The 13,531-nt window shown below is 43.1% G+C and overlaps 1 protein-coding gene across 4 annotated transcripts in view; it reads right to left on the bottom strand.

Moving 5' to 3' along the window:
• Positions 1 to 13,531, bottom strand: part of SULF1 (sulfatase 1) — a 111,923-nt gene that overhangs the window by 55,985 nt on the left and 42,407 nt on the right. For 3 of the 4 annotated variants that reach the window (XM_083187223.1, XM_083187226.1, XM_083187224.1), the window contains exons 2-3: positions 5,297 to 5,543; positions 3,167 to 3,406 (exon numbers count right to left, since the gene is read on the bottom strand). In XM_083187223.1, coding sequence (XP_083043349.1) covers positions 3,167 to 3,406; positions 5,297 to 5,468 — 412 coding nt within the window. In that variant the 5' untranslated portion in view covers positions 5,469 to 5,543. Of the gene's footprint in view, positions 1 to 3,166; positions 3,407 to 5,296; positions 5,544 to 13,531 lie in introns of those variants that run through there. The other variant, XM_083187225.1, reaches the window with a different exon arrangement.

Here is a 13,531-nt window from a genome sequence, read left to right as displayed (position 1 = left end):
TTTTCCCTCACTAACACTATCTCTATCCTATTTTAATTACATTCATTTATCTCTCCCTTTTTATATAGCTTCGGCTTCCTATCACTAATTATTAACACTTAGTATATCACTGGCATGCCGCACTGGGCTTCCCAGCTTATTATGGTTTTTGGGGTGCCGCACCCTGCACCTAGATAAAGCGCTAGGGACCCCCAATATACAGAGAAGCCTTGACGCGGCTTGGGGGCATAGCATACACCTGCGCAGGTATATGTAACCAATATCTCTGAATTCTATTATCATGTAGTGTTCTAGATTAGTTACTAGCATTGCTCAGTGTGCTGAGGGAAAAGATGTCTTGTTTTCTTTATTATGACACAGATTGACCACCAAAAAACATAATAGCCAATGGGTAGGATTAGTCTAAAATTTGCTCCCAAACTTTCTATTTGGAAATCTCTTGGAGTCTCCAAGAATCACACATGGGGCCTGATTTATATAAGTAAAGCAAAGAAGCACACAACTTGGCAAAACTATGTTGCACTGGGGCAGATTCTGGAGGGCGGATCGCCACCCGCCAGAAGGGGACGCGCTCGCACCAGACACTGGTGCGTCCCCTTCCGACGGAGCTCCCCACTGGTCCCTGCCGTTGATCGCTGCTGCCTCCCCGCACCCCCCTAACCCTGCCCATCTCCCTGAAGCGGAGACGGCAAGGTTTGCATAGCCCTCCGCCCGGAAACTGGGACGTGCGTGCGTGTGAGATGATCACGCGTCCCAGTCAGATGGAGCACCTCTCCGACAGCAATCGCATCCGGGGACATTCTGGCGATCTCCGGCGCTGGCTGAGAAGCACTCCATCTGTATTAACCCAAGTATGATCACTGTTCGATATATTTCTGAATGCCATTGCTGGGTCTTTGAAATGAAGTGGTCAGTGTTTCAGATTTGCAGCAATGGCATTTTAAGCATTTAAGTAATCACAAGCAAAAATAATAATAATAATTCATCCCTAAAGCTTGCAGGGATCGCGGAGCGCACTAATGCTAACGTAAATAAACATTTGTTAACTTTTTAAATAACCATACCACTAAACACTTTGGCTAGGGGCCCATACAGATTATGTAAAAGAAAACTAATTTCTATAAATATTACAAGGACTGGCTCCTTATGGTATTTTGTAATTAAAGTAATTTAAACCGAATCCAATGAAATACATATAATATTATATGAATAATGGCTTACATCATAACATATGCTGGACTAAACCATATAAATCCATTTGCAATTAGCAAGGAATTTCCTGTTTTATTCAGCAGTGAAAATACTTAGTGGTCTATTTTATGCCCCTTGCAATACTGTACCAAGGGAACCATTGATGCAGTACATGACAGAATGCAGATTTCACTGATGAATGTTATCTCTTCAAGAATGAAAGCTTTGTGGTGGGTTCAAAGTTCAGGACAAGACCAGACAGTGGGGGACAAGGGATTTTGCAGAGAAGCCCAGTTGCTTCCTTATATAGTTATGACTTCAGATTACATTTAGCAGGAGACTAAGGGGGTGATTCTGGTTGATGCTCTCTCATGCGAATTCGCAACGGAGCGCAATGTTTTTAATCTGCGATGTGCACACAACAGTGCGGGCGGGGGGGGGGCGTAGAGCCGCCGGCTGGGGGATTCACCCATGGGAACGCCCATGAAAACACTGGGTGTTCTCATGCTAATGCCCCAATGATGCGGGTGCCGGGGGCGGGCAGCTGACATCATCAGGACGCACGCAGAGCTAAGACACCTGAGAGTGTCTGAGTTTTCTGTGTACTCACCACATAATTCGATGATCGGTGATCATCGAATGATGCGGGTTTTGCCCATTGGCTGAGAATGGATGTTTATGCAAAACATCCATTCGCAGCCGTGCGGACGAATTCGCCCTGCAAAGGGGGGTGGGCGGCAGTGGCAGGCTAAAAAAGACACGGAGCAATATAAACTTTGCAGCGCTGCGTGTAAACCAGAATAAGATCCTAAATCGGGAGGAATTAGTTGTAGTTCTGAATATATATATATATATATATATACACACAGGTTGAGTATCCTGTATCCGGACATCCCTTATCCAAATTATTCCAAAAACTGTGGTTTTTGGAATCATTCAAATTTTTTTTTTTAACCCCCCTAACCCTGTTTTCATTCTTACCAAGTCCCCGGGCGTCCACAGCAGGCCTCAGGCATCTTCTCCAGGGTCTCCAGCGGTCCCAGGAATGCATTGTGCGAGTGTGCGCGCGCGCCGGTGACGTCACCGGTGGGCGCGCACACTCGCGCAATGCATTCCTGGGACCGCTGGAGACCCAGAGAAGATGCCGGAGGCCTGCTGTGGACGCCCGGGGACTGCGTGGACACCGAGGGACCACCGGACACCATCAGGGGACAGGTAAGTATGGCTAAAACAATTTATTCCAAAAACCGGAAAATTCCCCTATCCGGAATGCTCGTGGTCCCGAGCATTTCGGATAGGGGATACTCAACCTGTTTATATAAAAGGCTAACTACTCCTCACCTCTATGAGGTGAAGTACCACCACTGACCACTAGAGGCCAACTGACAGACCAAATTACTTAATTACATAACAGAAAGCAATTTTTTCAGCAACACTGATCTGTTTCAAACTTGCTGGATATGGAGAGGGGGAACTGTGAAGACAGATATTGGAGGTAGGCAAAAATAGGGATTGAGAGTGGGGTGGAGAGTTTGTGGGCTAAAAACTGTCACAGATCAAAGTGAAAGTACACCTATCGACTTCAAACACTACCTTTCACCTGATGACCTTTTGACCCTGTCAACCATTTCACTCTCAATCTTTTGCATGTTGGCCATTTGGGCTTGACCTGTTGAATGTCTATAGAGAAGATCTAACAACCAGATACCAAATGATTATATAACCCATTATTTGGTAATAACAATTACATGCAGGAATTTGTAGACAAAATGACTGACAAATGAAAGGCCATCATACCATAATATAGCTCCCATCTATGCCAATTTTTATGAAAAAGTCTCAATTTTAGGGCGGCATTGTCCCCATCAGATGGGGAGGCAAGTTCCATTGACTGGATGCAAATTGCAGTCAAACAAAGTACATATTTTCATTCTTACAAACTAAAATGAATAGTATATGGAGAAATGCCTCTGACCTGTCCTATATCCTGTATTATTCAGATATACAGCAAAGGTGCGCGGTTCATGCATGGCTTGCCAAGACGGAGAGGAGCAGTTTTCGTTGTTGGTGTAAATGTTGTGGTTGTGGACATATTTCCCCGTTAGCATTGATGAGCGGGAGGGACAACACATAGGAGTGGTCACAAAGGCATTGATAAAATGAGCACCTCCTTCCTCCATGATTTTCCTGGTCTTGTTCATCACCTGCAACGAACCTGAAATAAATAATATTCTTTGCTAATGTTTAAGTCATTTACATGCAAAATCGCCCCCCCCCCCCATCCACCAGAATAAATAACTTTACCTTAGCACAATTCTATTTTCCAAAAAGTGTCTACATAGGGCAGAAATAGGAAACGCACATATGGGTTCCCTTTAGCGTCTTCAATTGTCCTACCAGTGGCCTCACAGTACTGTTTCCCATTTATACATGGACATTCTCTATTTTTCTGGATGGAAATTTGGAACACTGAGTTGTTAGCAAAGTCCTGTTGCTCCCAGTTTAATATAATTAGTAAAGATAGCTACCTGTATCTGTTTTACAGAATCTACAGTAGGTAGCAAAAGTAGCACAACAGGGAAGGACAATTGTCAGCTCTCATGGGCCTTATGGTTTGTGCGCATTGTAAAATAATGTAATGACGGCATGCAACAAGGGCTGAGGATCTCTAGAACAAGGGGACTGCAATGGCTTATTTTTAATTGTGGAAAAGACCCTGATGTATTTTTAACGATGGTACAAAATAGGTTCTACAAACGTTATAATTTAGCATATATGCAAAAAGACAACCTGTGAAAAATCCACATAACTTAAAGGGTGCTGCTGGCGATCAAACAATTGAATTTCGCCCTCAAGCTTGTTATTTTCAGTGGATAATAAAGAAGTAGTTATTTGGTTATATCAGGAGCATTGAATAAAGTGTCAACATTTTAAAATCTGGGGATCTTTGGCAGGAATGGCACTACCTCTTAAATTAAAGTCATCAATCTCTATCGTGATAAAGCCTTGCCTAGGGGGTATTTATTTGCAGAGAGTTTGAAAGTACCATCCAATCAGCTCCTAACTGCCAAACACAGCCTGTTATCTGTACGGTATCCTATGTATCCTATGAACTGTATCTATTCAATGATAGGATGGGTGAATACTACAAATAACAGAAACTTTAAACATTGTGCAGATTATTGGGAACCATATATCATGGTGGAAATTGCAAATGCATGATGGAATTTCAGCATGCACGATATACAGTACAGATACACAAAAGGTTTATTGTATACGGATAAACACAATATACAGATATATAGATTCAACAGCAACAACAAAATAGAAACCATCAGACTGTATTATAAACGCACAGTGTGGATCTTATGTATTATTTTGACATGATGAATGTTTGCTATCTTGTTGGTCAGTGTATTGTATACTTAACCCTTTCAGTGCCAACTTCGCTGTGAACGATCCTCAAAATATCTGCTAAAAATGCCAGGATCGCTCACATAGGTTGTTCTTGTAGTAGAAATAAATACAAATGCAGCCCAGTCAATATATTGAAGTTTAGTTAAATATTGTGTCCCAAAAAAAAACAGTAGTTGTGAGCGGCACTGGCGTTTTTAACCGATATTTTAAGGATCGCTCAAAGGCACTCAAAGGCTTAATAAAATGGTTCGCTTGGCAATTTTTTTTTTATTTGAACAAACTCGCTTAGTACTCAAAGGGTTGATATACTCAACTATCAGACCTCTCCACGGACAATAATAGGAAATACAAATACAGTAGGAATGTACGATGTATTATCACATTTACACATGTTAACAAATATATTTTGATATTTTTTTTCACTGGGAGTAAAAGTATTTTCGTCCATATCATTAGATTTTTTGGGGGACTATACAACACATAACTGTAGAAAAAACACTATATAACTACACTAGAAAGAAAACTAAAACAGTATACAAAACACTAAAGTGCCCGTACACACTGGTGATTAAAATAATTCATTCAACATGTACCCTTTTCATAAATGTGATATGTGTCAGGGAATACAGTGTGCATGAATGGACGTGGTGCTCACACTTCTCCAAATGTATAAATGTACACTGCTCACCTAGCTCCACATCCTGATCATCTGTGAGGACAAGAATAATGTTCGGTCTAATGTTCTTCCTGTCCGGTGGTATACGTCCTCTAAACCTGGGCGCTTTTAGTGTCGAACAATAACTCGTAGGCAGTTCCATATCCAGTAATAATAAAACGAGTGCGAAACAGTAACACTTCATTGTTGGTCTGTCGGTGCCTCCCCCGCTCACAGATGGGTCCAGTGTCACTTCTGCTATTTGTAGGCAATCCCGTGACTGCAAAATAAATTATTAGACGGTCATTTCATGCTTTAATGTGCCTATTAATACCAGCATTCATTTACATGCATTAACATAACGCATAAACGATCTGCACCAGACCGGGACGGTAAATAATTATCTACAATGATTAGCTAGAGGCAAAGGGGAGAGAGGAGAAAACAACAACAAAATGCAAACCATGGAAACACAACATCCACAAGTAGAATATATTGTTTCATACACAGTATGAACATTTTATATGATTTTCCTGTATAAGAGAAATGAGAGAAAACTTGTATCCGGATTCTAATTTGCACACAAATTAACAAAATTCAGTGCTCCACCTACAAACAGAAGTCTAATGACGGATCTTCAGAGGGGTGCCGGACGCGGTCCCGACAGTCGGGATCCCGACAATCATTTACCGACTTTCAAAATGCTGACAGACAGGAGCCCGACGGCCACCCGCTATTTTCCATCGTGGGGGTTCACGACCCCCATAGAGGGGGAATGGCTTTGGGCGAGCGCAGCTCGCCCGCAAGGGGCTTTGTTGCGCTCACCATGCTGTCTGAGTCCGGGCAGTCAGGATCCCGACGTCGGGCTAATGACTGTCGGGATCCCGACTGTCGGAACCCTATACCACACCCCTTCAGAGAACTCTAGAGAAGGTGTCATCACAGGTGCCTGATTAACCAATAGGCTGATGAGGCTGTGGCCGAGATACCTGGACTAGGGATGGGGGAGAGGAGGGGGGGGGGGGGGGGCTTGCAGGTGACAGCTGAGGAATCTAATGATAAAATGAAGGCCTAATTTATTCCATGCTTGTTAGCTATCACCTGTCCCGATGTACTGCACTAAAGGTGACTGCCAGATGGCTGTGCCAATGTAAACTACTGATGGAACCATTACTTTATGTACATTGTGCTACAGTGCCAGCTGGAAGCCTAAAGCCAAAGTCTCCTTCACATGCCACAAGCATTAGATCCTACATGCCAGTTGTATAACCTTCATTACATGCACATAGGCAGTATGACTGAGCGCCCATACACGTGTGTTCAGCAGCATTACAAGGGGAGCCCAGAATATTCAGGGATGCTTCAGGCATGTATCCTCTAGTGTGTAGAGTCATCTGAAGCATCTGGGCAGCTCTATAATATCTCCTGCCGGTGGCCCCGCCCCTTCCTGTGATGTCACATGTTCAGGGTAGGGCTGGCACAGGAAACCAGGTAGGCCTGTGCTCCTCCACTGCACCTACTGCATGCTAGGTGCAAGAGATACAGCTGCAATAAGACGGCTGCTCAGTGTGCACATTAGGGTGTGACTCTGACTGCAGCCCAGGTCAAGCCCTGGAGGGTTCCTTAATAGCAGGCAAACCATGACAAATTTAACATATGCATCTAAACAGTACAAATTGTAATGGGACATTGACTTTAGTGATGTCCAGGCTTCAGCACAGAAGGTTAAATCAAAATAACTGAGGTACTAATTAAGTCACCTGTGTTCAAGCATGTATATCACTAAAAACTGGACTGCTAAGGGGGGTATTCAAATCTGGATGATATTTCCAATAGTCGGAAATACAGGCCAGGACCTATTCAATCCCAGCAGTATTCGGCCAGGAATCGCCGATGCAGATTCGGCTCTTGGAAAAAACGAATCTACATTGGCCGATATGGCCACTTAATTGTCGAATTAGCGCCCATTTACGACTAAAAGGACTTGATTCATTGATCCTATTTACTAAAGCTCCTAAAAATGAAAAGAGGAGATGTTGCCCATAGCAACCAATCAGATTCTGGGTGAGATGTAGTAAACTGCAAAAAGTGATAACGTGGGGAGTGATACACCTCCAGCCAATCATCTCCCACCTGTCATTTTTCAAACACAGCCTGTAACCAGGCAGTTCGGAGCTGATTGGCTGGTGGTTTTTCACTCTCCATGTTATCGCTTTTAAAGCTTAGTACATGTGGCCCCCTGTCTACGGTTTTCTAGGCTGCAATAGAGAAATTATAGAATCTTATTGGTTGTTATACGTAACACGTCACCACTTTCCATTTACCCCTTATTGTGAATTGAGGACTGAGGTTGGGAATTCCTGTTCTATGGTGTTTGGGATAAATAATCCTTACCTCAAACAAATCCTCAAGGATGACAATCGGAACGCACAAAGTTTTTTTTGTTAATTATTTTTCAATTAAGCCCTTATGTTAGAAATAAATGAAGAAATGCTTAAATAAGGAAATAAGCAACTATAATTATAGAGGATCGCTATTACGTTTGAACGACTCAGAGAAGGGGGGAAAAAATCTGGCAATTTAATTCTATGCCTGTGTTGAAAAGCGATGAGCCTCGCAATGACTGACAGCATCGATGATCAGATTTAGCACTGTATGAAGCTCTACGTTCCAGAGCTGCTTCTCATCAATCAACATTGGCAGAAACTCTGCTCTATTCATAATCTACTGAGCCCCAGATGATCCCAAGTCTCTCTCTGCTGTCTATACAAACCCGTCATTTCCCTCCCGAGATACTTTGGTGTTTGTCACTCAAGAAGATTCATACTCTGATGTGACAGGAAAATCTTGGACATGGTGGTTTGTTAATGTTCTTGTTAGAGTCAGTCCGTAGAAGATAATTCTTCCACATTGAAAAAAATAAATACAATAGTTGTAATCCTGCATCCGGTATATCATTCCTGACTCTTCAGCTAACACGCTTTATATGTGTATATGGAGCGTGGAGAATTGTTATTATATACACTACCTCTCCTGCTTTAAGAAAGAAACTGGCTGGCCAGGGTTCATTATAAGCTCAGCAGTTTGGCACCTGGAACATTCAGCAAAGCAGTGTTTAGGCATGCAACATTAACCGGAATCAGACAAGCAAGCAGAACTAATTAAGTGACAAGTATCCATCACTGTTATACAGGCTGGCTTAGAATTTAGATGACAAATGAAAAAAATAAAAATAAATATAAGGTGTCTCCCTTAATTTATTCAATTAGTTTTAATTAAGTAATCAAAATGTCAAGAAGCGCATTAAAACTTAGGTTTTCTTAATATATTTTTATAAAGATTAACTTTATTGTTCACTACCAATGACGTAACATTGATAGTAATCACACCAGAAGACTAAACAAAAAATATTTTTGTTGAATGTTTATCTAAACATTCCCAATTGATGTTTTCTTATAGAGGGACCTAAACCAGCCCACGCAAGAGCTACAGGTGCCTGGTGAGTTTCATGGCCTTAATGCTGATGACATATGTGTAGCATATCTCCCAACTTTTGTAATTGGCAAGTCGGGACCTGCCGCACCAAAGGGAGGCAGGTGGGCATGGCCTCGTTTAGAGGGGGCATGGACTAGCGAAACGACTCTCATTTTTATAAAATGTGGGGGAGTGCCCAGCTCTCCTAGCAACTGGGCAGCCCTCTGCTCCCTGCTTGTGCACAGCACCTCTTCAGTGATCACTGGCTGCTCTGATCTCCAGCTCCTTCCAACTGCTCTCCCACCAGTCTTTAAATAGCAGTCTGTCCCGCTGTAATCCAGACAGTTGGGAGGTATGGTATAGGCTTACCATATTTGCCTACATTAATTCTACCGAGAGAGGAGAAGTAGGTGGGACACTACAGGGGGTCGGATCACAGAACCTGCAAAAGTGGTGGTGACTACCATGTTCCTGCATGTGCATGTGAGCCCAGGACTGTTGTTTTTGATAGTGTTTGTGGTGGCAGTTGGTGTGGTTCCCCTATTTGAATTTTGAACCATGCTACTGTTCCACCTCTGTAACTGCCGCTGGCAAGGAAGTCCAGGAACAGAGCATATTGTCCTGGAATGGGTCATGTTGGGAGGTATGCCCTAAAGCCAGCGCACCCATTATAGTTTGTTATTAAAAAGTGTAGGCTAAATACTTTGCAAATGTGTTAAACAGTCCCCCCCAAGCTCTCATTATGTCATCTGCAGGTCAAGCAGCAGTGGGGAGGGAGCTGTCGCAGTGAATGTTGCAGATTCCATGCAGGCCACCTGGTATCTGCAAAAATGGCCTTCTACAAATCTTTTCCACCTTTTAGGATACAGGTGCTAGAAACCTCTATCATATGTCAGGGTAGCACTGCGCGTACAGCAATAGATGGGATTCCGGGAGCACTGGATCTCCTAGCAATGAGCTAGTAACCCTGTCAATGAGTATATAACCCACTGGCAATGAGCTAGTAACCCTGGCACCGAGCATGTAACCCACTGGCAATGAGCATGTAACCCCTCTCAATGAGGATATCACCCCCTGCCAAAGAGCATATGTAACCCCTGACAGGGAGCATGTCACTCCCTGGCAATGTGCATATGTATTCTCTGGCAACAAGCATATGTAACCTCTGGCAATGAGCAAGTATCCACAGGCAATGAGCATGTAACCCCCTAGCAATGAGAATGTAACCCCCTGGTAAAATGAAGTAACACCTAGCAATGAACAATGAGCATGTTAGCCCTGGCAATGAGCATGTAGGTTGAAAAAATAATGTAGGGGGGGTGGGCAGGGTGCAGTAGCGCACGCAGGGGGGGTTTCTGAGTACCCAGAAACCCCCCCCCAGGAGTCTAAGGACCCTAGGCTGAAAGCTGAGTGTCCCCTCTTTCCATGGGTACAAGAATTTTAAAAAACGGCCTTTGGGAACTGGAGATATCTGACTTCAAAGCAGTGGTCCCCATCCAAGCCTGTTAATTGCTCTTCCCAGTCAGATATTTCAGGTTCTGTCTGACTTAAAGTTTTTCTGAGGGTATATTCCAAAAGCTGGGACTCTCCCCCTTTGAGGGATACTAGTAGCTTGTATCTACTATTCCTAGAACCAGAGATATCAGCCTTCCAGCAGCTGGTTACTGCTCCAGCTCCACACGCCTGGAATTTAGTTTTATATACTCATTGGCGGATTGCTCTGCCTCCTGAACTCTGATCCCCTAGTCCATAATACCATTTGGTAGGTGGGATTAACTAGTTTTTAATTCCAATTAAAATCTAAAAAATCTTTTTCTGGGAACTGGAGATATCTGCAGGCAAGCAAGCTGTCCTCCCACCAGAAAATTATGAATAATAAGCCCACTCCATTATACACCCCTCCTCTGCATATTAAACATCCTCTACCACCCTGGAAGTTATGTATCAGGGCCCCTTCATTCAGCCCAAAGCCCACTTCTCCCACCCAATCTCCCACCATCTGTGCAGTAAAGGGGTAATTAGTGGAAATTACTGATCCAGGCCCTACTTGCTGAGCGATTGATATAATACCCCCTATCATAATATATTATTATTATTATTATTATTTATATACATTTGGTCTATCTATAATACTTTAACTGACCCGGCATATACTGGGTCACCTAAGTGTCCATCTCCGGAAACCCCCTTCTGAAAATCCTGCGTTTGCCCCTGGGGTGCCAGAATTCTTTTGGCTGTGAAGGAGCAAAATTTATAGTTACGCTATACTGAACTATTGTTGGCAGCATTCACTGGATAAATCAGTGTTCCTCTATCAAGTACTAAGAGCTGCTCCATTCCAGATAACAGCACATAACATAAGCGCAGGGCAAACTGCAGCAAGTATCATTGTTATTCAGTTCCTTTGTGTTTGAGCCCTCACAAGGGTCTCAATGTAAATATTAGCACAACTCAGCTTAATGGTGAGAACCACAGAATTAACGGAGGGCTATAAGAAGACTGCTATAATACTGTAAGGTTTCACTCACACATAAAAGCCAGGTTTCACTCATTAAAAACAAGATAATCCTCTCAAACTGCTTGGCCACATCAATGAGCCTCCCACCGCTTCATCTAATCCTGGAGAGAGCTGCGGCGAGGTATTGTATGTGTCTAGGTACAAGACAAGCAGTTCTAGATACATGGGAGCACTGCTCATTCACATTCCAATCCTATCTTAACTAAGGGCAATAGTTTTAAAAAAGGGGGGAATATAATGCACGTTGTACATAGAAATAATGCGTACATATAGACATACTTTATGCTCACAAACATACGCGAGCTACAGTAGTTTGGTGTTTGAGTAAAATGTATTTATTCATGTTCTCCTGGTACAGGTTGAGTATCCCTTATCTGAAATGCTCGGGCCACGAGCATTCCGGATAAGGGACTTTTCCGGGTTTTGGAATATTTTTTTTAAAGCATACTTACTTGTCCCCTGGTGGTGCCCCGATGGTCCCTCTGCATCCATGGCAGGCCTCCAGCACCGTCTCCGGCATCTCCAGCGGTCCCAGGAGTGCATTGCGCGAGTTCCACCGGCGCACGCACACACTCGCGCAATGCTCTCCTGGGACCGCTGGAGACGACGGAGAGGATGCTGAAGGCCTGCCGTGGATGCCGGGGGACTTGGTAAGTATAAAAAAAGGGTTGGGGGGGGTAACATTTTTTTTTTACTAATTATTCCAAAAAAACACGTTTTGGGGAATAATTTGGATACGGGAAGCCCGGATATAGGATTCTCAACCTGTACCTTATTATAATAGAGTAAAATTTGAGCTCTTACTATCTACTACACAATGGCTTATAGAGGGTAAGCACGGTGATATATACACTATTTTTTTCTTATAGAAGCAAAATCGAATAAAGAACCGAATGGGCATCGAATCATTTTTCTACATTTCGATTTGATTCGATCCCAATGCGCTCTCCCATGTAGTGTAAATTGAATAGAAAAATAGGCTTTTCAGGCAAGACTATATAGTACAGATCTGTACTACAGTATTGAATGCATTTTGTGTACCATTAGATCCGATCCCAATCAAGCAAAATCACACCATGTGTACCACTATTACACTTCACCGTTACTCAGACTTGGGCAACATAACATTTTTGGTTATGGTAAAGTGGATCGACGGTGTCTAGATCGACCATGTTATGGATGCCCACACTTAGTCTAACCCGTCTAGTTAGATGTCTTGAAATAGTTGACTGAGTCTAGCTCGTCATTAACGACAGTTAGACAGGAGCATGATCGACAGTCACATGGTCGACATTTGGTGGCTATGTCGCCATAGGTCAACGTGGACACTGTATAAGTGCGCAGTGTCCCCATGCATGGCTTGCTACGCTCGCCATGCTTTGGGCACAGTGGTTCGCTACGCTCGGCACGCTATTATACTCTCTTTGTCCATTTGGATAGTCAAGTATGAACCAAGTCGACCAAAAAAAACATGAAAAACTTGTGTTGACGTTGTGACTATCGAACACGTTCTCGTCGACCTAACGATTGCATCTAACTTTTATTGTTCTTGAACTAGACGTGGTCTATATTTAAGCATTTAGCTAGATGGGTTTGACTAAGCGTGGTCGACCAAAACGTGGTCGATCTAGACACAGTCGATCCATCGACTGGATACGCATTTTTTGAGGGGCCTCAAAAGTGCCCCTTGGTTCCACAAGTTTATCTTTACTAGCTGCAGTCAGGTTGAACAATAGCTACAATTCCTGTATAACAAACACTTCCTGTTGGGATGACCGTCGGTGGGTTTCCCATCGATGGTTGCCAGCGATGGTACCATGGTACCATTGATGGGTAAATTTGATAGTGTGAAACTATCTGCATGGGAACCATCAATGGTTTCACCCATCGATGATCTCCTCTGCTTTACAATACAGATTTTTTTCATACATCTAGAATACATTAAATGAAAAAATCTGTATTTACATACATAGTTGCTTAAGCATCAGATTCCATGCTGTAACTCAGTTTTGGTAAATTAAGATGGTGAAAACATGTAATCCAAACCTTTCAACCCCCTTGGCAACAAGCATGTAACCCCTTGGCAATGGGCGTGTTAACCCTGCAATGAGCATGTTACCCTAGGCAATGAGTATGTAGGTAAGCTGCACTTTAGGAGGAATTATATGTGTAAGCGACACTTCTGAGGGCATTATGGCCCTTATTCTGGTTCACTCGCAAAGGCAAATTCCTTCTCAAATGGACAAAACTATGGCCCTTATTCTGATACGGACAAC

This window comes from Crinia signifera, chromosome 5, assembly GCF_055691185.1.
Source record: "Crinia signifera chromosome 5, ASM5569118v1, whole genome shotgun sequence".
Classification (NCBI taxonomy): Eukaryota; Metazoa; Chordata; class Amphibia; order Anura; family Myobatrachidae; genus Crinia; species Crinia signifera.
The sequence above is the reverse complement of the archived record's forward strand: the minus strand, read 5'-3'. Positions and strand labels throughout refer to the sequence as shown.